The 24,437-nt window shown below is 28.2% G+C and overlaps 2 protein-coding genes and 1 non-coding gene across 7 annotated transcripts; 1 reads left to right on the forward strand and 2 right to left on the reverse strand.

Moving 5' to 3' along the window:
• Positions 1-357: 357 nt before the first annotated feature.
• Positions 358-22,378, reverse strand: LOC122712367 (helicase domino). 5 transcript variants are annotated; one of them, XM_043931947.1, is made up of 32 exons: positions 21,002-21,146; positions 19,558-19,754; positions 18,772-19,477; positions 18,235-18,363; positions 16,833-17,458; positions 16,374-16,584; positions 15,737-15,951; positions 15,516-15,653; positions 15,355-15,445; positions 14,933-15,120; positions 14,763-14,864; positions 14,189-14,504; positions 13,927-14,101; positions 13,611-13,797; positions 13,183-13,319; positions 12,815-13,001; positions 12,399-12,717; positions 12,221-12,301; positions 11,678-11,935; positions 11,113-11,432; positions 10,737-11,029; positions 10,274-10,646; positions 9,937-10,133; positions 9,754-9,868; positions 9,321-9,653; positions 9,015-9,236; positions 4,285-4,320; positions 4,049-4,217; positions 3,445-3,929; positions 3,078-3,362; positions 1,854-2,990; positions 358-1,742 (listed from the first exon to the last, which is right to left on the reverse strand). In XM_043931947.1, exons 2-32 carry the CDS (start codon positions 19,741-19,743, stop codon positions 1,416-1,418), a joined length of 8,544 nt encoding a protein of 2,847 aa, XP_043787882.1. In that variant the 5' UTR covers positions 19,744-19,754; positions 21,002-21,146; the 3' UTR covers positions 358-1,415. The 5 variants fall into 5 exon arrangements, with proteins under 5 accessions (XP_043787882.1, XP_043787878.1, XP_043787877.1 ...); XM_043931943.1 differs by lacking the exons at positions 358-1,742; positions 1,854-2,990; positions 3,078-3,362; ... (2 more) ...; positions 4,285-4,320; positions 21,002-21,146 and adding an exon at positions 22,251-22,378 and having other exon boundaries at positions 4,998-9,236; XM_043931942.1 differs by lacking the exons at positions 358-1,742; positions 1,854-2,990; positions 3,078-3,362; ... (1 more) ...; positions 4,049-4,217; positions 4,285-4,320 and having other exon boundaries at positions 4,998-9,236.
• LOC122712433 lies at positions 16,673-16,802 on the reverse strand. The gene has a single exon (XR_006346338.1). It is a non-coding gene; the product is annotated as a small nucleolar RNA snoR639/H1 (small nucleolar RNA).
• On the forward strand, positions 22,258-24,303 carry LOC122712368 (DNA repair protein RAD51 homolog 4). Its single transcript, XM_043931948.1, has 5 exons — positions 22,258-22,409; positions 22,919-23,138; positions 23,268-23,380; positions 23,445-23,655; positions 23,744-24,303. The coding sequence occupies exons 2-5, from the start codon at positions 22,995-22,997 to the stop codon at positions 24,245-24,247; spliced, it is 972 nt and encodes a 323-aa protein (XP_043787883.1). The 5' UTR covers positions 22,258-22,409; positions 22,919-22,994; the 3' UTR covers positions 24,248-24,303.
• Positions 24,304-24,437: the final 134 nt, after the last annotated feature.

Below are 24,437 nucleotides of genomic sequence, written 5' to 3' on the forward strand. Positions count from 1 at the left end.
AATTCATCAGGAATTGTATCAGGAGTAAAATGTAGAAATAAATGTTGTGATATTTTGATATAATTTTATTTAAAAAATTTTAAAAAATCTATATTTGATCAGTTATATAGTATTTACACTACAACATATTAAAAAATGATAAATGCTTGAAATTTAATATTATTTATGGAAATTGAAATTAATATACATATATATTTTGAACATCCAATTCAAATTAATAAGTACGTAATATATATTTCAAAAACGGATTATTTAAGATATTTCTAAAAGTATAAATATTATCACATGTTTGAAATTTAAATTTCACACATATATATGTATGTATAATATATATTTATATAATGTAAATACACAAAATTATTTATAACAGATTTATTTTAGCGTCTATGATACACGAATATTATACATATTTATATATATTAGTACAATCTTACACAATTTGATAAAGTTCTAGTATAAACATCGCATCATCAAAAGAAATTTGTAAGTTCTACAGGTAACTATAGATAAATATACAATCGCATACAATCGTTTCATAATTATATTCTTCCCATTCGTATGTATCAACAAATTAAATATTCGAGGCTGAATTATTTCTCATTAACTTTTATAAATTCAAGAAGAATACATTTTGACATGCAATCAGAATATTGCGAAGATATTTTCTACGAATTATTCCTCGTTTTCAAGAAAATAACATTTACATTATCTGATACATTATATCCCTTAAACAAAGTTGCATTGCTTAATATAAACTAATTTGTCAAAAGTTTTTTTCAATAAGTTCTAAGGATGCAAAACATTCAACATGCGTGGGCTCTAATTTCAATGAAATCAGAACATTAAACTGTGCATAGTCTTACCACTCATGTTTTTGTTTGCAATTCTATAATCGTTAACAATTTGTATTTATATTTGAAACAAAAAATGTAATAAATGTTAATACTATAGCAATTCTCTAAAAGTTAATGATGCACAAAATTTTTGTTTTAATATCATGTACAAATTCGGCCAGCAAATTTTGAAAAATGATAGAATAAAATTGGCGTATTTTAATATTAATCGAACTGAAATGATATATGAAATACCAATGATTTTGAAATACCATTCTTGATAAATAAAAATAAAATATCAAGAAAATCTTTTATGATATATAACTATACATATGTAAAAAGATATTTACACAAATATTATAGTTATATCTAAACCGAAAATAGTTACTACATCGAATTGATTAGAGTTAATTTTCATTACTCTTTTGCAATATCTTTTGGAATGTTGTAATTTCTTTTTAATTTTTTTTGTTTTTTCAAATGAGAATTCCATATTGATTTCATTTCGCTTGATAAACATAAATTGAAAGTAGAAAAAACTTTGTAACATATAATAAATATGAAAACCCGATGAAGATATACTTACTTTGGTTGAGCATCTGGTTGAGTTTGTGACTGTTGTTGTTGTTGTTGTTGCTGTTGCTGTTGTTGTTGTTGTACTTGTTGAGGATGAATAGGATGTGCAAGAGTTTGCAATTTAACTTGACTAGGCCCGGGACTACCTCTTGCGGTTGTAACAACAGGTTTACCTTGAGCAGGTGTAGCTTGGCGTAATTGAGCACTACTTGCAGTCATAACTTGAATCGTTTGTTTTAAAGCAGCGGATGCAACTGGAATTACTCTTGTCTGTAATGGAGATTTAGCTAAGACTACTTGACCAGGTTGTGAGACCGTTTGTCCTGTAGAAACCTGAAATCATAGAAAAAGAAACAATAAAATAAAATGATTATTAAAAAATTATAAATATATAATAAATAGATATTAAAAAAAAAGATATCAAATATAAAACATATAACATACATGTGTAAATTGTTGCATTGCAGATGGTTGTACATGTTTCATGACTTGTTGAATTTGTTGCACAGTCATCGTCGCAGGTAATGACTTTTGTTGCACAATTAATTGAGTCTGAACACCAGTTTTCGCGGCAACTTGCGTTAATTGTGCAACTTTTTGTGCCGGCAATTTTCTTTGATGGATAATCTGAGGATGAAGAGCAAGCTGACGAATTTGTTGAGGTGTTGCTGTACGTACATTTGCAGTTTTTACTAAGGTAGCAACTGGAGTTCCACTTGTAGATGTTCCAGCATGTTGTACTTGTAAACCTGCCTGTGCGAATATTTGAGCTGGAGTAAGTCCAGTCTGTGCAGGTACTTGTACTTGAGCTACCGCTTTTGCTTGTTGCTGCAAAGCTTGTCGCTTTATTAGTGCAGCCATTTCCGTCTCTGATACAGCACGTGCTACAGTTTGTTTTCCAACAGTAGTTTGTGCAACAGTGCCACTAGTTATATTTTGTTTCATCAACGTAGCTCTTTGTTGCGCAGCAGCAGCTGAAACAGCTACCGATACTTTTTGACTATTTGCAGCAGCTTGTGCTTGTAATACTTTTAGTTGCTGCTGTCGCAATAGAACTTGCTGTTGCCGATAATATTGCAATTGTGCAGCAGTTAACGTCTTACTACCAGAAGGCGTTGCCACAGTAACACCTATACTTTTTTGTGTACCTGCAGGAGAATTTTGGGCAGCAGATACTAAACTTGCGGTTGCAATTCTTTGAGCAGCTTGAAGATTACCAACACTAACAACAGTTGGTGCTGTCCGTGCATCTTGCATAGTTAATGTTCCTCCTGGTCGAGTTTTAACTGTTGATGTAGCAACTGTCGTACCACCGGTAGTAACATTAGTAATTGTAGTAATAGTCTTCATTGTAGTTAACCCTGTTGTAACGGTGGTTGCAACTTGCGTTAATTGATGTACTTGAGGACTTGTGGTGTTTGAAATATTTTGTTGAGTTTGTTGTTGTTGTTGCAGTTTAATTTGTTGCTGTTGTTGCTGTTGTTGCTGTTGAACCTGTTGTTGTTGTTGCTGTTGTTGTTGCTGCTGCTGCTGTTGCAATAGACGAGCGGCTACTTGTTGTTGCTGTTCCGCAGTTAAAACCTACATATACAATAAATTAATAAAATTTTCAAGAACTTAAAAACTTAATTAATGTATAATTAAAATATTATACAGTATTATACTAACAGCATGTTTAAGTTTCTCTTTTGCAATCCTATCGGCACGTCGTGTTGCAACTTCTATAGGAGCTAACGGATTATCATATTGAATACCACATTCAGCTAAAACTGCAGCATTGGTAGGATTTTTCATTAACGGATTAACGAGTAATGGTTTAACAGTAGGTGTTCTCTTATTCGAAACAGATTTAATGGTATCAAATCTTTGACAGCACATTAATGTAAACGAATGATTTTTATCCTGATTATATAACTGAGACGTTTTCATTGGCCTGTTTGTTTTACTTTGTTGCTAAAAGAAGATAATTAAAAAATAATAATTTTTTTTCCAAAGCATCTCTTATCAAATGTAGAATAAAAATATCTTGATATACCTCGGAAACCTGAGGCATTTTGTAAACGCCTTTTTGTTTCTTTTGTTTTTTCGGCGTGGTATCGTAAAGTAATTTTCCTTCTTCTCTTGGTACTATTACCGATTCGTATCTGCTTCTACATTGTTTAGGAGATCTATATATTCGAGAAGTATTGTTTACTATATCTGCAACTAAATCCCAATTGGGAGTGTGACCAGGAGATAAAATCATCAAATTTAATGGCAGTCCTTGATAAATTTGAATTGCTTGAAGTAAAGCCCAATCCTCATGTATCATCCAATCTAAAACATGTTCTTGGTCCACAGAAGATTTCGATATATGCGAAGGCTTTATACCCGGCAGTGGAATTGGTGGCCGCACTATACGATATTTATGTAATTTCATATCACGGCGAATTTTCATAAGTGCTGGTGAAGGCCGATCGAATAAAGATCTCGGTGCGTAAACAGATTCTTCTTTATGCCTCATTTTAACCGCTCGACGTCCTACATAAGATATAAAAAATTTAATATATAATTATAAAAATAATAAAAATATATTAAAAAACAATGAATTAAACAAAATGAATTTATATATTGTAATTATATTTATATATTGTACTTACCATCGCGATCATTAATTCCGGCTTCTATTCTACTTCTCTTTTGTTCTTTTTTAATGTATATCGGAGGTAATTGTGCTTCCGACATAGGAGTATTTTCATAAAGAAATCCCAAAGAATAGTCGATGTAAACATCGTTATCCGTTGTAGGAGGTGTAGGAGGACACCACATCTAATAATGAAAATAATTTTTATATATTTTCAAAAAACGAAAATATAAATAAAATATGTACACTAACCGGCATTTGCTCCATATTGTCGTCCGATAACCATATCTGCAAGATATTAAAGTACGACTATGAGAGCTATTCAAAAATTAGAAATAAAAAATCTGCTTCAAGAAGATTTAAGGGGATTACGAAGAATGAGCGTCGTGTATGAAGCACCAACTTTTCAAGTATGTAGAAGAATTTGAAGAAAAAATCGTTTCCTCTTCATTTTTATACATGTCTTCATATTTCTTCTATTAAGCATAAATGAAGTTAAAAAATACCAATGTCGAAATAAATGAAATAATCTTGGAATTTGAAGGAAATGAATAGGAAATATACATACATTTTGCTCGTTCAAAGGCTCATTTTTGTCATCAAGAATTTTGTTATTTTAACTTCGCATTAAATATCAAATATACAAGACGCTCATTAATGTGCCTGCTTATACCTTGGCTGACTCCAAGTTTGGAATGGCAAAGGCAGTGTTTTGGTGCCATTTTATAAATAATTATTTGGAGCTTTCTACTGCATGCTATTATCTAATTTGCAAAAAACTTTTTTTAATGTGCGGTCATGATAGCCTTGCCACACCAAAACATCGCGAGAATACAAGATCATTATTTTTAATGATCTCAGTATATATAACCAAGCACACTGAGCAAAATTTGACACCAAAACGGAACTGAACCTTTGATCGAACAGACTTGGATACGCACCAAGAAATAAGAAAACACATGATCTTCGTAGCAAGGAATATTTTGTTTATTTCCTTCCTCGGACTCACTCGATCATACAAAATACAGGCACGCAACTTAAATATTACAGTGGGGCATACCATTAAACGAAGAACTTCTTAAGTCTAGCATGTAATCAGGTCGTCACCTCGCAAAGTATGTAATACAAGGCGTTACACAAGAGCAAAGTACGACGCATTCACAGTATTACTTCTGTTTTTGTTTACTTCTGAATCGACTGTCTATTTCTTTTGTTTATATGATCAATCGCTACAAAATCATCGCGAAAAGCGAGACTTTTGTAGCATGCTAATGAACTAAGCTGTAATGAATTGTTCTCATCTATATATTCTAATATGATACAGTCAGATATCTTACTTCTTTCATCTTTCATTTTTTTTTATCACCAAGTATAAATTACAATGTCACTTAAAGACATTTGAAACCTTTACAGGAAAGTACAATTTACAATGCTAAAAATGTTACACGTATGTACTTAGTACAACGAAAGAAATATCTTACTTATCTTTACTTTTGTGATTATATACAAGAATTATGTGAAAATTAAGAAACAAATAAAACTTGGATTTCTTATGCGCACGCAATTCCAAGTAGTAGTCCAAGATAATGTTTATGCGTGTCTAAATTATGAGAAATATTTATATAAACACGCTGCTAAATATTACAGCGATAAAGTTTTAGCGAGACTCAAGATATAGTACCGCTACTTAGTTTTTCCAGTTGAGTTGTTTGTGAAGGAGGAGGAGGAGCAGGAAGCTGAGAACGAATTGCTTTTTTAAATGGTGGTATTTGCTCTTCATCGCCTACCGTATCGATTATTTGCGATTCGTTCGTTTTTCCTCTTATCAATGGTTTTGCAAATGATGATAATCGTGTTCGCTTAATTTTTCTTCTTAATCTTTTTGAACCATCTGATGAGTCGTAATTAGGATCGTTATCTAAATCGACCAATGCTATCACTGTTGATTGTACAGGCAATGAAACTTTATCCGTTTTAAGTTTAGAATTCAACGATGTATTTTTGTTCATCGTCGATGTTTTTCCTGACTTACTAGAATTTGTATAAGTACTTGCTACATTGGAATATACATTAGATGAAACGCGATCTCTATCTCTATTATCCAATCCAGAACTACACCATCCATCTAGTTTACAATTTGAAGTAACATCTGAAATTCTAAGAACACAATTTTTTTCTGATGAATCAGGTCCGGAATTGGAATTAGAATCGACGTTTTTTTTATTATTTTTCGTATCAACAGAATTGCAATTAGATGTTTTTGTATGAACAGAACTAGAAGCTTTATTACTATAATTACTTCTTGTATCCAAAGTAAGAATAGCTACGACTTTAGCTGTTCTTTGTGGTTTTTCATTAACATCATTAAAAGTAGGTAATGGATCATCGTGTTTTGTAAAGGTTTCTGATACGACTGCATTTCCATTTGAATCTGTATTTAATGTTTCTGTTTTTGAAATAGAAGATTCTTCTTCTTGTGCTTTTGAATCAGAAGATAAATCTGTTTTCCGGATATGTTTATTTCCTTTATTTGACATATAATTAGGACTCGACTTTCCTAAATTTATCATGAAATTGAGTCCAGATCGAGTAACTCTCGATGTTTGTTCAGAAGTAGGAACAGGTGTATCCGGTCGTCGTTTTGTGCTTATATTTATATTGTTAAATTCACTGTTTTTCTTAGATCTAGTCGAAACAGAACTGCAATCTTTCATTTCATTTAATTTTTCAGAGAGTGGTTTCATTGGTGGTATTGAACTACTTCTTCGAAATGGAGGTGGATTTAAAAATCCATTATCCAAGGATTTTGAACTACGCGTCATAGGCCTTTCATATGATGTTGTATTCTGTTCTTCATTTCTTAATGGTGAATTTATATTTGACATAGATCTTGTTGCTGGTCGTGGAGAAGATTTAAAACATTCTGATAAAGGAGTATCTGGTCTTCTTTTATGTACTGATTTCATGGGATTTGAACTTGGTGGAGGTGTTAAAGAACGAACTACACTCGATCTTGTAATTCTAACTTGTTCTATTGTGGGTCGAGGTGTATCTGGTCTTCGAATTTGTGTCATCTTACTAACTTCTTTACGATGAATATTCGAAATTGAATTTAAATTTTCATTTCCTTGATTTTGTTTCGATTCATAGGATTCATCAGATAATATTAGAGACGAATGCGTTTCTAAATTTTTATTTTCAGAATTATCTACATTAATATTTATTTTTGCGCTTCTTGTAATAACTCCATAAGATATATCTGGTTTACGAAATTTTATTTTGTTTTCTAGATTAGACTCAGATCCACATGATTCATTCGAATTTAAAGTGTCAAAAGAAAAAGTATTGTCATTACTTTGCATTGATGAAGTCAACTGAATTTTTGAATCATTTTCGTCATACATACATTCATCTAATTTAGTAAAAGATTCTTGTTTGATGCTACTAAATTCCTGACTAGATCTTGATTCTATCACAGAAATAGATTCAGTATCGTTAATAAACTTATGTGTCATATTTGAATTTGAAGTATTTTCATCAAATTGCTCCTTATTTTTGAACGTTTCTTCTACGTTCACATTTTCCTTTTCAGTAGGAGTTTGTGTTCTCGCATCGTTTTTTGACCCACATTCATCATCTGATACATTTGTATCTTGGAATTTATATACAATTTTATCTTCCAATGTCTTTAGTTTTATATTAGAAGTAAGTAATTCTTCTTTTATTTGCATGTCTTCATTAATATTAGATGAAATTATCTCATTTTTAGAAATAGAATCATTTAACTTCTCTGTAAACTCATCGGTATTTTCATCTACATCTTGAGCAATCATTTTATTCTTTAAGGGAGCAATCAATGAATTTTCTGATATATTAATTTCCTCATCTATTTCTAAAGTTATTGAATTTTTCAAACATTTTGAATCAGAAATTCTTTTTATTGTATTTGATTCTATTGTAGACAAACAAGAATTACTACTTTGTGAAATCAAATCGACATTAGAGTTTTCAGAATCATCATTATAACTTGCATCACCTTCAGAATTACTAGATTGCGCTGTTAATTTGTACATAGATTGTGTAATATATATCGATGATGACATATCTGTTACATCTTCATCACAAATTTTGTCATCAATTATACTTTCTTCTGAATTTTTACACTGTTCTGACATGCCAGATGAATTACCTGATTGAGAACATGTTTCTGTTTCTATCGAATTTAAAGGAACAGAATTAGATTCTTCTATCGTGATTGTTTTAATATATTTTGACTTTGGTGAAGAAGTTGCAATAATACAATGATTTGCTATCACTTTACAATTTTCAATGCTTTCAGATAATTCTTCAGCAGGTAAAATTGTATCTTGTTCACTGTCAGTAGATTTTAAATCAGATGTTATTCCTTTTTGATTCATAATATCTTCTTCGTTGAATTTATTTGAAACATTTGCATTATTCAATTTTTTACAACTTGAAACGGGAGATGAAGGTAAGACGAAACTTTCTTCTGCTTTCATTCTCATTTCAAGTTCGCGTTGTTTACGTAAATTACTAGCTCTTCCACGACATTTTGGTTTTATACCTGGTAAAATAGGACTTACATCTAATGTCCATAAATTAATTTTTACGTTTCCCCTAGATCTCGTTCGCGGACTGTTTAGATCAAAATGATTTTGACTGAACGATTTATTAGACCGATTTTTACGTTTTGGATATCCGTCTTTTCCAGAATCATTCTGATCATTTGTCTCCTCCTCCTCATCTTCATCGCCTTGACTTTGACTTTCCGTATGACTTGACTCTTCGTCAAGACTATCTTCTACGACATCTTCTTGTGATTCTGATTCTGATTCTGTAGTAGTCTCAGTTTCACTTTCTGATTCTTGAGCACTTTTACTAATATTCTTACGCGAATTCCTCCTCCTATTCGGTGGGAGTTTCTTATTGACTAATTTCTTAGAATTACTAGCACTATTAACCTGATTTTGCGCATCCTCACGTCCAAACGTCAAAGGCTTCTCGTCATCATCAGCTAATCGCATTCGTCTTTCTTCTTCCTCACGCAGCGCTCGTAACCGATCTAATTCCCATTCTTTCTTTTGTTCTTCGAGTTCACGTTCTGCTGCCGCAAGTTGTGCTGCAGAAAATGCACCTTCCGATTCCTCGACAAACTTCATCGCATAACGTTCTATGGGCGTCAACTACATATAAAAAAATTGATTTTTAATAATTTTATTTTGATATTAAAAAAAATATCAGAAAAATAAATATAAATATTATTTTACCTGAGATACTAAGTTTTGTACTTCAAGTTCAGCCTTGCTAACTTGTAAATCATCCCTATCTGCATCATCTAAAGGTATATTTTCATCAAATTCTGCTAAATCAGCAACAGCCTCTGCTTTAGCAGTCTTTGCAGCTTGAACATCAAGATCTTCTTCAGCAGCAGCAAGAGCACTTTCAAGTGCACCCATTGCTATTTTATCCTCTAAAGTTTGACTTTGATTATCTTTCTGCAAAAATTTTTCTCGATCTCTATTTTGTTCCAATACTTCCGCCATTCGGGTTGTTGCATCGTTCTCCGATTGATCAATATTAAAAAGATCTTGAATTGTAGACTAAAAATAATTACAATCATATTATACATGATTAAATAAGCATATATTAAACGTATATTAAATGAATATTTTATTGATACTTTTGAAATTAAATACTTACACTTTTAAAGTAAGCGGTTGTGAAATTTCCTCCTTCAATAGCTAAATCTCCAAGTAATCTTTTTTGATTAGCCTTTTTCAGAATATTTTCTTCCACAGTTTTTTCACTTACTAACCTAAATTATATATCATTAAATATATTTATAAATATAAGAATATCATATATTTTATTTTATATATATACCTGTAGATATGTACATCCCGAGTTTGACCTATTCTATGACATCTATCTTGTGCTTGGGCATCCATTGTAGGATTCCAATCACTATCATAAAATATAACAGTATCTGCTCCTGTAAGATTTACACCGACACCTCCAGATCTCGTCGACAAAATGAAACAAAATATTCGTTTGTCTCCATTAAATCTTTCCATCAAAACCTATAATTTTTTCATAAGACAAACTATATTAAAAATATAATAAAAGAAATAATGTTTTTATAGTATTTTTATAAATTGATATATAATAATTTTTATAATAATTTATTATTATAATAATGTTTATAGTAATTAATTATTACCTGTCGCTGATCTACTTTAGTAGTACCATCTAAACGTAAATATATATGACCATGAAAATTAAGAAAAGCTTCTAATACATCCAACATTCTTGTCATTTGTGTAAAAATTAAAACTCTATGATTTTCAGATTTAAGCTTTCTAAGAAGTTGATGTAAAGATTGTAATTTTCCACAATCATATTGTATCAATCTAGGATCCGGGAATTGCGTCATCATTGCACTAGCTACTGGATGGAACAATGCCAATTTTGGCGAAAGTTGACGTTGTAATTCCATTTGTATACGTCGTTGACCAAACAATTTATGTGGTGGAGGATGAGAAACATGGAAACGTGGTGTAGGAGCACATACAGCAGGAACATGTACAACAAATCTAGTACAAAACAAAAGTAAAATTGTATTATATTAAAGATAATTGAATATTTATATTGAAGATTAAATTTTGTTTATTAGTATAATATACCTTTCAAAAACTTCTTTAAGCTCTTCAACAATTTGTTCTGTACTTTTAATTGCTTCTGCAAGTGCTTCTGTGCGAGAAAAAAATTGCCTTCGTGTACGTGTACTATCTTTAGCAGTTGCACAGTGAACCCAACCATTATGCCATCTACATGCTGTAGATGGTTTACCAATTCTTAATGCCATAAACAAATCTTCTCCATATAAAGGACACGCAGCACATCGTCTTTCATTAATATTTGCAACCAAACGAAGCTTAGCTTGCCTTCTTTGTTTTCGTTCTTCTTCTAATTGTGGCTGCAAGGATATTACATTTAAAATTATTTAAATCTCTAAAAATGTATAAAACAATATAAATATTATATTTTTAATATAATTACCAAATAAAATTCGGATTTTGGACGTTCTTTTATTTGTGCCTTTTCTGATTCTTTTTGTGCGTGTCTAGTAACAATACCGGAACGAATCGATTGTTGTTGAGATTGTCCATTACCAGCGGCAGACTGTGCAGTAATATTAGGAGAAGCAGTAACATTGAGTGGCGGTACTCTCATTACGGGCCTTCCACTTGTTCCACTTGTAGTTGTCACTACACCTCCTATAACTTTGTTTACAGTAGTTGCTGTAGTAGATAGGCCCATTAAAGATTTTGGTAAGACTTTTAAACGTTGTACACACGGAGTCATTACTGGAAATGAAACTGTAAGTATAAAACAATATTAATCACTGTTGTAAAAAGCAAAAAAAGATATAAAAAATATATCAATTTATAAATTATGCTATATTGAATTAAAGATTTTAGCTATTAATTTAGGAAAATATTTATGATCATGCATTATACTTTAACATTCACTTAAATGCATACAAATGATATGAAAAAAATGTATATGATTCACACAATGTCGAATACATATAATTTAGAGGGACATGAGACTTGGGACAAACCTGTGTTAGTGTTTTGTTGATTTGAAGTCAGAATGATATGTCTACCAATAGATGTTTGAACCATCTGTGCAAGATTAGGCATTGCTATTCTTTGGACGGAATCACCTTGTTTAACTGCAACTGTTTGTGTTGCTAGTCGTTGCAATCCATCTATAATATTTGCATTCCCTACTGTAATCCTCTGTGCATTTGTTGCTGCTGTAGTTGGTGTCACTGTTGTACTTTGTGGGTTATGTGCTAATGTTCCAACAGGAATTGCTATTTTCGAAGCAAATACAACAAATATTTTACACAAATTGTAATTCACAAATGTTAGATAATAATTAAATGTAAGTTTGTTAATGTGCTCTCGGTTCTAGAATGCTTATAACATAGGAAAACTATAAACAAGCTGGCCCGAGATGATCAATTCCTCTAGCACCACTGCAAGAATGATTACACAGTGACAAGTTTGAGTGCAACCACTGATCGATGATGCACAGGATTTTAGGTTTTTAAATATACATATACACATTAAAAAAAATAAGAGGAAAAAATACTCACCTTTTACACTACCTTGATGTTGAACTAATTGTACAGAATATCCCTGCAATTGTTGGCCACCTGCTACTTTTAATGTGACACCTATGAAAATAAAAAAAAAATTAAATAAAAAAAAAATTAAATAAAAAAACAATAAATTAAATATTGATAAATAATATTTATAAAATCAAATTTATACCTTGTGTTGGAGTACTTTGATTATTTGCAGTTTTTATTAAAGGAGATGTCCCAACTTTTGGAGTAGGTAAAATTCCGGTTAAATTTTTTAATTTTGCTTGGGTCTGTCGTGGAATAGATGATGGTTTAACTTGATTAGATAATCTAACATTAATTTTAATTTTTCCGGATGGACATCTTGGAAATGGTTCTGGTTGTGTGTCTATTTCTTCTATAAGTTTTCGTGGCGTTTGTAAACGCCTAACTCTATGCGCCACGAATGCGGTAAGAGTTAATTCCAAATCACATAATAAAAGATTAACACTAGATAGATCGATATGCTATAAAATAAGATCAATATATATTATAGTTTTCTTTGAATTTTTAAAAACATAATTAAGATTATGAAAAAAAAAAAAATTAAATTATATATATTACCTTAAATGGATCATAATCCAGAGCACTCCATATCAAAGAAGCAGTGACATATTCAATTGCTTCCATTTGAAATGGTGATACAGTAGGTCTTACTTCAAATAAATTTGGATGATTGCATACTTTTCGTAATTGCATTAATACATTAATAACGCTTAACAAATTACCACTAGCCAAAGTTTCTTTTGTCCTTTACAACAAAAATTATATTTATTATGTACTATAATAATTTACTAAAATACTATGTACTAATGTACTAAAATAAATATTATGTACTATATAAATTTGTATATATTATACATATATGTAATATGTATATTTTATAATATATAATACATATATTATGAAAATATAAAATATGTAACACTTACTTTGCTCTAGACATAAAATCATCATATAGATATCGCTGTCGTTTTGATAAACGACACATGACAACATGTTCATATTTTTTAGGCAATTGTTTTTCTACTTCTGTTTTTAATCTTCGCAATAAAAAAGGCCGTAAAACCTATGAATAACGTAATATGTAATATAACGTATAAGTAATATGTAAATGCAACAAAGGAGTTGGATGAAAAAACAAATGATATAATAAAAATTCTAATAAAAATGTTTCTCCAGACAGGTTTCGAATGTCATATAAATATATATTATGACACGCGAGTTTTAATAGAGAATTTTTTTTTAATATTTCGCTATTTATATGAAACAGATATATAATATATAATTATATATCTGTGTCGGTAGCGAACTATATACATAAAATAATTATAAATATAAAAGCAAATTACGTACAAACCTTATGCAGACGACGAATGATGTTTTCATTATATTCACTGTTCCCTTCTATCATTCCAGTAACAGGATTACTAAACCATTCTTTAAATTCTCTGTGTGATTGAAATACATTTGGCATTAAAAAATGCATTAATGACCATAATTCCATCAAGTTATTTTGGAGAGGTGTACCAGTAAGCAATAAACGTCTGTAACAATGAGGATTTTCATATGAAATAATATTTATAAAATACAATATAAAATATACAATTATAAATACAAATATTAATTATAATTATTTTTAAAGTACATTATCCAAATATAATGATGTAAATTACCGTTGTGTTTGAAAATTCAACAATAATTGCCATCTTTGTGATTTGAAATTTTTTATATTTTGAGCTTCATCTAATATAAGATACTTCCATTTTTTTCTTCTAAAGCTTTGATGATCTTGTATAACTAATTTATATGACGTTATACAAATATGAAATGCATTAGGTTTTGTCCAACCTAAAAATAAACAAAATATTATAAATATTTTATTTATATTTCTTAATATTATAATTATTTATATTTCTGTTTAATAATAAATTTTACCTGTTCTTTTTTGTTTCCTTTCTTTTTGTGTTCCATAATAAGTTAATATCTTAAATCCTGGACACCACTTTTTACATTCCATTTCCCAGTTGAGCATTACAGATGTTGGTACTATTACGAGATGAGGACCCCAATTACCCTTTTCACATGCTAAATGCGCAAGTAAAGCAATTGTTTGTATGGTTTTACCCAAACCCATTTCATCTGCCAAAATGCCATTTAATTTTCTATCATACATTGTAACAAGCCAGTCCAATCCTATGTGCTGATATTCTCGAAGAGGATGTTTTAAAAGAAATGGAATTTTTGTAACAACCTAAAATTATATCAGTTTTTTGTTAGAGAATTATAAATATTTTTTTTTAACTCATATAATTTATAAAAATTGTCGTGACAATTCTCTAAAATAAATCGACGAATTAATTTACTTGTCAAGAAAAGATGCCACTTATACTTTAGCCTTTCTAAATGGTCATGTGCAAATTATTGTCACACAACCTTGGATGGAAGGCTGTCTCAACAATAAAGACTGGCTCCACGACAAAAAGATTATCAAAATATTAGAATGACGTACACTAGTTGTAAGTAAAGTATTTCCTTTAGGTTGAATACTTTCTGCCAATGCTGCTACGTTATCCATTTCATTGTGAGCATCTGAATGATCCAATTCTGCAGTCTATAAAAAATAACCAATATATTATTTTTTTAAATAAAAATTGTCATTATCTAAGAATATTATTTTACTTTATCATCTGATGATTTCTCCATAGATATATCTTCTAACAGAGATTTAAGTCCAATATCAGTTTCATTATCAGTTTGTGTTTGAGACTCCTCTTCTCCAACTTCATTATCACTTTCCTCACTTTCACTTTCGTTACTTGTAGATTCTTCTTCATTCTCTTCTTGCTTTGTGCTTTCTTTATCTGATTCTATACAAATATATATATATATATACTTATATGTATATATACATTAAAAATAAGTGTTCATACTGATTTAGTAATTGTAAATTTTAATTTTCAGACAAATGCCTCATGTTACATCAAAAATAGAAATCAAGAATGAAAACCATTTCTTGAATCATCAGGAATGGTAGAATGTCATCATCAAAATATAAATATTCTACAACTAAAATTAATTTAAATAATATTATATATATTTACCTTGAATTGGTTCTTGTTCAACATCCATTGGCACATCTGATATGTTACCATATTTAGCCATAAGTTCATCAATAGACATTTCATTTTCAGCCTAAAAGTATTATACTTTTATAGAGAAAATTCATTACTCCTCTATAACAGCTAGAAAAGTATACACATACTTTGAGATCGTCTAATTCTTGTTTATAATCTGCATTTTCTTCCAGTTTTTCTTGTTCCATGATAGTTTCTTCCTCATCTGAGGATTCATCTGATGCGGCAACAAAATCCATATCTCCATCTGCTGTCTTTTCATTCTCCTTTTAAAATATAAAAAAAATTATTTATCAAAATAAAATATCACTTATATTCTTCACTTATAATCCAAAAATATAATACATACTTCTTCCACTTCCCTTGATGCGGGTGACAAACTTTTACTTCTATTCTCTAAGTAATCAGGTGGTAATTCTTTTAAAAGATCTTCTAAGGGTAATTCCGATTCTTTTTTTAACAATTCAACTTCTTCTTTATGATTTGTCACAGATTTCAGTTCTTCTTCAGCTTTTGCTATAGTTTCTTCATCATCATCTGAACTTTGGTTTGGTTGAAAATCCTCTATATTAAAAAATATTATATAAAGATATTAATTATTATATTAGGATATTAATATATTCGCGGAACTTTTCGAGAACTAATTTTAGAACCAAAACAAATATATAATAAATTATACAAAAATATTAAAATATTTATTAAATTATAAGCAATTTAAATTCATGTTACATGAAACAAAACGGAAAAAGACGATGTAACGAAAACAGTAATCTTACTTTATTTCTCTCTCGCTTTGTTTAAAGCTAACTTTGTTTAACTTTATGTTTTAATTAAGCTTTAACTAACATTTTTGTACATTAACTACTATATTTGTTTTGAACCTTAGAATTGATTCAAAAACATCTCATAAATAATGTTAACATATATAATATTAACATCAAATATATTATTAAAATATTATTAAATTCGATATATATTTAACACACCATCAGAATGAGATTTGCCAGGTGGTATTGGAGAAGAAATGCGTGAACTATTCATAGAGGCTGGTATACTTTGAGGGCCATCAGTTTTATTAAGTCCTTCAGTTAACCATGTTGAATATTTTTCTGTTTGGCCCACAATAAAATTTAAGTGCTGGTCTAATGCTTGTTTCCTTTTTTCTTCAAGCCTCGTTTGTTGCTTATATTCCACCAACTTAAAAAAAAAAAAAAGAATAAATACATACAATATATTTATTTTTATAAAAATAATGTTTTAAATATGTTTTAGTTATGAAAATAAATGTCCTGCATCAATTCTTTGATTATAAAAATAAATATAATCATACACAATGAGCAGACTTTGCTGTTCCCATAACGAGCACACATTTTCAATTGAAATATATTGAAATTGTCGGCTTAATAGTATGGGGTAAATAAAATTATTACAAGTTACAAACTTACTTTTTCTACATTTGTCCAGAAAGTTTTAATTTCTTTAGCGATAAAACTAGCGATCTTTTTTAACCTAAGTTCTTGTGATTTTTCAGCTTTTTGTGCTTGAATTGCTTTCTCCTGAAAATATTTTTGTACCATACGCGCACATTTTTTTGCTGCGGCTTTTTTCCACTTTCGTTCTTGAGCAAAGTCGGCAGCTAACCAAACCATTTCTTCCAATAAATAGTCCCAGTGAGCTTTTGTACGAGGTGGTTCTTGTACCTTAGGTAATCTTCTTTCTGACCATAATCCTTCACGTTGTAATTCTGCAATCCTTTGCATGACATATGCTTCTTGTTTAGCTTTTTCTACTATTTGTTCTTGATTATTTGTGATATCACATGAAGTCGCATTGGAGGCAGGTAATTTAACAAGTTTGACAACAGGTTGAACAGGTGTAGTAGGCGCAGAAGATGTTTTTGTGGTAGTAGTAACAGCAATTGTAGTAGTAGCTCCAGTAAAGGTAACAGTAGAAGTGGTCATTGTGGTAATAGTTGTTGTAATAGATGTAGTTATTGTAGATTTATCTATCACTGAACTTGGAACAGTTGTTGTTACAGATTTTGGTGAACCTGGAACTATTGGTGCATTACCTGTAATAATAATAAAAATATTTAATAAATAATCAAATATATTTAACAAATTTTTTTAAATATATATATATGTATCAAGAGTGCCCTTAGGTTGAGAAGCATAATGCTAAACAACCTTACATAAGCTGTGAATTAATTAATTTTCCCACACAGAGTGGACTGTTCCAAAATATATAAATTTGAATCAGCCGTCTATTGTGGGATTATATGGTCTCTCTTTAACATTGTAAAATATTAAAGAAAACATAGAAAACATAGATATGTTAATATCTAAATTATTAACATAAATATAAATATAATAAAAATTTCTCAAATATAAATATTACTATGAGTATGAATTATGAAATATGAATATAATAAAAAATGAATTAAAAAAAAGATTACATGAAATAAAATTTCTTATTGTATTGTTTTAAATAAAAATCACTGCTTTTTTTAATTTTAAGGAATATTGAATATTATTAATGCTATTATACTATTAATTATAAAAAACAACATTATTAATTATAATTACACTAAATTATTTAATTAAATCTATAATAAACTAATTTTAATAATGCAAAATAATTTTAATAAAGTGAAAATAATTTTCATATTAATTATTTATTTTTATTTAAGTTTCATTTTTTCTGAATTTAATTCAATGAAAATATGAAAAGCATTAAATAGAAACTATATGCAAATATGATAAGAAGCAACAAAGATAACTTATATAGAAATCTATATAAGGAAGATTAATGGATCTAAACATCAAATGATAAGCCTGCAGTAATCACCTATAATGAGCGTGGGTGCTAGAGTAGAAGTAGGTGGAGGATGAGCAGTGACTGGTGAAGACTGAATTGCTGGTCTGAAGGCAAACACCATGCCATGGCGGCCCCCTTGAGGCCTACCTGGTACATGTCCTATTATGCAAAGTAATTATTTTGATTGTTGTAAAATATGTACTAAAACTTTTAATTGTTTTTCCACTTTCTCAAATAAATATCTATCAAAAAGGAAAAATTAATATTATAATTTCTATACAAAACAAATCAAAATATATTTAAATATATATAATATTAATATTATAATATTAATCAAAATATATATTTTTTAAACTTAATACATTATGCATAAATAGAAATCATTTTTTACTTTCTAATTTATCAGTTTTTAAAAAAATAAATATAAATGGTGTGCCTTCTAGCATTTTAAGAAAAATAATTGACTAAATATAAAATTTTATTAGAAATTCGTAAAATTATTAGTATTTTTTTCTTTATTTAAATCATAAAATTTATTACATATATTTAAAATAATAATATAATTACCTTGTTGATTAAGTTGGGCTACTGCAGCAGGCAATGTTGTAGATACTGCAACTGGAGCAACATTGATTCCAGAAATTTTTACTTCTGTACATTGATTCACAGGAACTATTGTAGAAACAGTAGTTGTAGTTGGTGTTAATGGAATTTCTGATATTGCTGGCAGTGGGGCTGTTAAATCTTCATCATCATCATCTGGATCTAATCTATGTTGCCGTAAAAAATGCAAGTATTGAGGTGTTGGAGGTTTCTTTCTCCATGTTTGAAAATCCATCATATTGCCTCCAGCATGTAGAAAGAATAGTTCTGATGCATTTTCAGCATATTTTTCTCTTATTGCACGCATTCTTTTCATTTTATGTTCCATAATTCTTCTTCTATAACCCATTGTATCATCAGCAATCATAGTAGATTTTTCAGTGGAATCTGCTAACTTCAATTTCTTCCTTGCAGGTGGTGACTGCAATGAAGCTTGAGAAGTTGGTGCAACAAACATATTTCTAATAGAAGTACGAACAAGTTTTGGAGATGTTGCTAAAACAACTTTAGGTGAACTTTGACGGGTAGGAGATGTGAGAGGTGAACTACTGACACCTGCAACTCCCACACTACTTGCACGTGGTGGTGTACCACTAATATTAACAATTCTACTAATATTAACACCAATTTGTTGAATATTTGCATTTGTTGATGCATTACTTGGAATAACCTGTGATTAAAAAAATAATTATTTAATTTATATTCATTAAAAAATTTAGATATTTATTATAGATAATTATAAATATTTACCTGTGTAAGACCAGGAACCTGTGAAGTAATAACAAATTGTTGTCCAGCACCTGTGGTAAGAACATTGAGTCCTTGAGCAGTAGCAAGAACTTGTTGCAGATTAACTGTTTGCTGAGTTGTGCTTCCATTGCTTCCTCCACCCCCATTAAGGGGCGGTAAAATAGGTGCAGTCTGCTTATCACTCATTACACATTACACTATTAAAACAAATTACTGATAAATATTATTAAATTATATAAATATTATTAAAAAGATAAAAATTATTTTAATTTTATATGAAATAATTTTTAATAAAAAAATAAAATAAATACATATTAGAATTTTTTCAATATTGACAATGCATATATCATTTAAATACAATTTTAAATATACCATAAAAATTTTTATTTATCACAGTTCAAATTTAAATTTAAGTTATTTATAATTAAATTTTGGAAAACCTAAAATAATAAATATTTATACTTTTTTATAATAAAAAGAATGATTAAATATTGTTTTTTTTTAATTTTGATGATAAAATAATAAAAATTATATAAATGTTTCAATTTTTATATCTTATATTTATCAAAAGAATTTTTAAAAATTTTTTTCTTTAAATTAAATTAATATAAAAAAAACTATTTTAGATTAAAAAAAAAAACAAATGAAAACAAACAAAAGGAGCAAATTAAAAATTAAAAAAATTGAAAAATAATTTCAATTTGTCAATTGTATGCAATATTATATTAAACTGCACATTTTTTTGACAATTATATGTTTATTTCATATTAAAAAAATATACATATAAAATTAATAATTAAAGAAAAACATATATAAAAAATAAGAAATTAAAGCTTCACAGATTGGTAATAAGTTTATTTTTCAATTTCTTAAAATATATGAATAATTTATTATCGAATTTTAGGTCAAATATATACATTTCAACCTTATTCTAAGTAAAATAATTTCAATGAATCAAAATGAGAATGTTAATTGATTTGTGAAAAAAGCGCCGAAATCAAAATTTCTCCGTTCACAACTGATACACCACATTGGAATTTATAAAACATGCGTATTGCGCAAAAGAAAAAATATCCTTCAAAATACAACAACATGAACTTTAAAAATGTATCTACAATCAACTGAATAGTGAAACGAACAATGTCATTTAGAATATCAAAAGATTGCAACGAATATGCAAACGTCCAATATATCAAGCATTCAGGGCGTTCAAGTCTTCTTATTAGAAAAATATCAATTTATCTTAATCTAATAATAATAATTGTTACACCAGTCTATTAGTTAAACTTTTTGATGATAAAAAACAACTTTTTCGATCTTTTGAAGTGTTTCGCTTTCCGAAAGAATACATTTTTCATAATTGCGTCAGTGGAGCCTCGCGGCGATACAAAGGAAATTTTTCGTCCGCCATGTTGGCGTTGGTCTGATAGGAGGGCGGACTTACCATACTGTAATCACAAAATTCTGCAATGTAGGTGAGCCATCCACGAAAATAATTGTTACACTCGTGATCGACGAGCATTAAATTGTAATTAGGTACTTCACGTAATATACAGTGCATGAGCTATATCTAATATTTTACAGAACATCGTCGCTCGACTCGCTCAAGGACGCACACACTTCTAAACATGGCGACGGTTCCCGACAAATTTCGACCGCGACCAGATCGTGAGCTGCTTGCTACTTCACGTTTACACAAGCCACGGAGAGATGCCGCTTCAACTGAGTGCTGAATCTGCGATTGGTCAAATGCAACCGGATACTTGGCAACGTGGCAGTATTAAACGTTCCTGATTGGTTACTGGTAAAAATATTAAAAGGACTTGTTTTCCGACTAACAAATCAAATCAGCAACTATTATTTCTGAATGTAGATATACATTTTACAAAATCTATTGTTATATGTATTGCTAATATATGAAAATTATTAATAAAAGAGTATTACAGTTTATTTCTTTATGATAAGAATTTAATGTATAAAAAACATTATTGAGATAAATAAAATAGTTTAATGAAATTATTTGCAAAATAATTAATCTTTCACGAGATATTCATAAAATAAATATTTTTATATAGTTTAATATTGAAATTAAAAGATTTTATAAAAATAAATTATTATTTTTCTTCCATAATGATTTTATATAATGGTATATACGATCGACAAATATAGGCATACATTACATACAGTATTACATCACTTTACATTCCTGGGATCGCCGTTATCCAAATATTTCGATCCAATTTATAGTGAAAATAAATTAATACCATGAAACTACATATATGTATCTATTTTCATATATCTTTTTCATTTAATTAACTATGCATCACGTGTTTATAAAATTAGATATTTTTCATTATTTTTTTTTGATTATAATTATTATTTGTAAAATTAATTAATTAATTAAAATAATTTTCTATGTAAAAAATAAATTTTTTTTATTCAATAAACTTATCTTTCAATAAATTGTTATTTTAAATAAAAAAAAATTTTTTGTTATATATTTTTTATAAAGTAAATTTATGAGAATTTAGAAAATTTAGAATATATTCTAAATTTTGATATTTTATAATTGATGTAATATGGTTGCCGCGTTATATACACTTAAAGGTACCACGTGCTACTCACAATTGTTATAATCGTTAATATTACAAATATAAGCAAGTATAAGTTCAAAAAAGGAGATTTTTACTTACATTTTCGTTGATCTTCATTTTGTATCTTCTTATATTTGTGAATTTGTGTATTTTCTAACCAAAATCAAAGAAATATTTATCTATATATTGAACACATGCGCAACTTCTCGTAATACAACGTATGTTAGACACATTTTTAAATGTAATGATAAAGTTCCAGTAAGTTTTCACAAAGTAAATCATAATTGTATATAGAATATATCGTATATAAATCATAACTAAATAAAAAGTGAAATTTAAATACATTTGAGTTCATAATCTTTTTTTCTGATTCTACTTGATTCTACTATGTTTAACGAAGTACCTGTTTGTGATACGTACAATCGTAAGAATGACGCTGAGGTCATTTCGATACTCAACGCATCATCTTTTGAGTACCACCGTTATATTTACATTGATCTACGTAGTATACGCGATAATAATTTGAAACTTACTACTACTAATAAATAGAAAAAGATAAAAATTTTATTAAATTAATGTAGAATAATTGTAAATTTTTATATAAATATTTTAAAATTAGATTATTTTTTTTCATAATTATTAATTATCTGTACTGTTAATCATAAATTTCTAAAAGATTGATTATTATGTTATTATATTGATTAAGCTAGTTTTAATTTTCCGGAAATTTATTAATTTTAATTATTAGTTAATTTTAAAAATAATAGATAAAGAAAGTAATGGAATTGAAAAAGTATGATATATAATAAATAAAGAGTGACTAGAATATCAATTATCATAAATATGACTAAACTAAATACAGCTATAAATTCGAAATTATCAAGCATCGTAATAGAACAATTACAACATAAACATATTTGTACTGTTATACAATTTATAGATGAAGATTCTGAAAAATTAGCATCTTTTACAGGATTGTCATTAAAGGTATATATACATATATAGATTTATTATTAAAAAAAAATAAAAATGAAAATTTTAAAATTAAATATATTATATAAACAATAATTTTTGCAAAATGTTGATTGCAAGGTTAAATAAGTTAATAATTTATAGGACATAATTGAAATTAAGCGAAATATTTGTAAAAAATATGGAGGTCTACTTAAAAATGCTTTTCAATTATTTGAAATAGAAGAAAAAAATATAATTTCTACAAACTTATCAAGGTATATAAATATGTTAAATATGAATATTCAGAATTCAAAATTAATATTAAATTTAATTGATTAGTTTAGATAATTTATTAAAAGGTGGTTTATATTGTGGTCAAATATATGAAATATGTGGTTTATCTGCAAGTGGAAAAACACAATTGTGTTTTTCAATTGCAATTAATATTGCACTTAAATCCAATAATCTTGTAAGATATATTGATACAAAAAGAGATTTTTGTGGTTCAAGAATAGAACAAATTTTATTAAAGAAAAATTATAATAAGCAGGTATGTATATATTTTATAATACTATAATAATAATTTAATAAGTTAAAATGAAATTGCTAAGCAAAATATATTTTTATTTTAATTCTAGGTTATAAATGAAACTATGGAACGTATCAAAGTATGTTGTGTATATAATATACATCAATTACTTAAAGTTTTACATTGGTTATCAATTAATTTAAAAGAAGAAAATGAAGAATGCCGTACAAGAATTATAATTATTGATTCTTTACCAGCATTAATTTTTAAATTTTCCAAAGATCATAAAACAACAATTATCTTAAATCATCTAGCAAATATTTGTCATTTTATTGCTAAAGAATTTAATTTGTCAATTATTAGTGTTAATTTAATTAGTCAATGGAATAATATTAATGAAGAAGGAACAAGTGCAAGTTCAAATGAAAATATTAATGATATTCTAATTAATCCTACTTTAGGAAAATATTGGGCACATGTTCCTAATACAAGATTATTATTAGAAAAACAGGAATTTGGAAACAGAAAAATTTCAATTTGGAATAGTTTTCAATTAGAAGCAGATCTTGCATGCACTTTAATTATAAATGATTCTGGTGTTTCATGTTCATAATATTAAGTAGATAAGGATTTTTTATTATTTTCGTTTTTAAAAATTATACAACTAGTATAAATATAAATAAATATTCAAATATATTATATGCTATATGAATTTTGTTATTTATAAGATATTCAATTAATGTTAATCTATAATAAATTATCTATAATATCTATAAATAAAATTAATTAATTTTAATGTTATT

The sequence above is a fragment of the Apis laboriosa genome, unplaced genomic scaffold (genome assembly GCF_014066325.1).
Source record: "Apis laboriosa isolate Shangri-la unplaced genomic scaffold, ASM1406632v1 scaffold1_cov151, whole genome shotgun sequence".
NCBI lineage: Eukaryota > Metazoa > Arthropoda > Insecta > Hymenoptera > Apidae > Apis > Apis laboriosa.

What these genes read in the sequence shown, in the direction of transcription:
- LOC122712367 (XM_043931943.1), bottom strand. Translation starts at nt 19,743, where the DNA reads ATGAGTGATAAGCAGACTGCACCTATTTTACCGCCCCTTAATGGGGGT. An exon ending in AGCCCAACTTAATCAACAAG is followed by an intron (nt 18,364 to 18,771) that starts GTAATTATATTA and finishes TTTGCATAATAG; the next exon opens with GACATGTACCAGGTAGGCCT. An exon ending in CAAAATCCGAATTTTATTTG is followed by an intron (nt 11,030 to 11,112) that starts GTAATTATATTA and finishes ATATCCTTGCAG; the next exon opens with CCACAATTAGAAGAAGAACG.
- LOC122712368 (XM_043931948.1), top strand. Translation starts at nt 22,995, where the DNA reads ATGACTAAACTAAATACAGCTATAAATTCGAAATTATCAAGCATCGTA. An exon ending in ATTTCTACAAACTTATCAAG is followed by an intron (nt 23,381 to 23,444) that starts GTATATAAATAT and finishes TTAATTGATTAG; the next exon opens with TTTAGATAATTTATTAAAAG. An exon ending in AGAAAAATTATAATAAGCAG is followed by an intron (nt 23,656 to 23,743) that starts GTATGTATATAT and finishes TTTTAATTCTAG; the next exon opens with GTTATAAATGAAACTATGGA.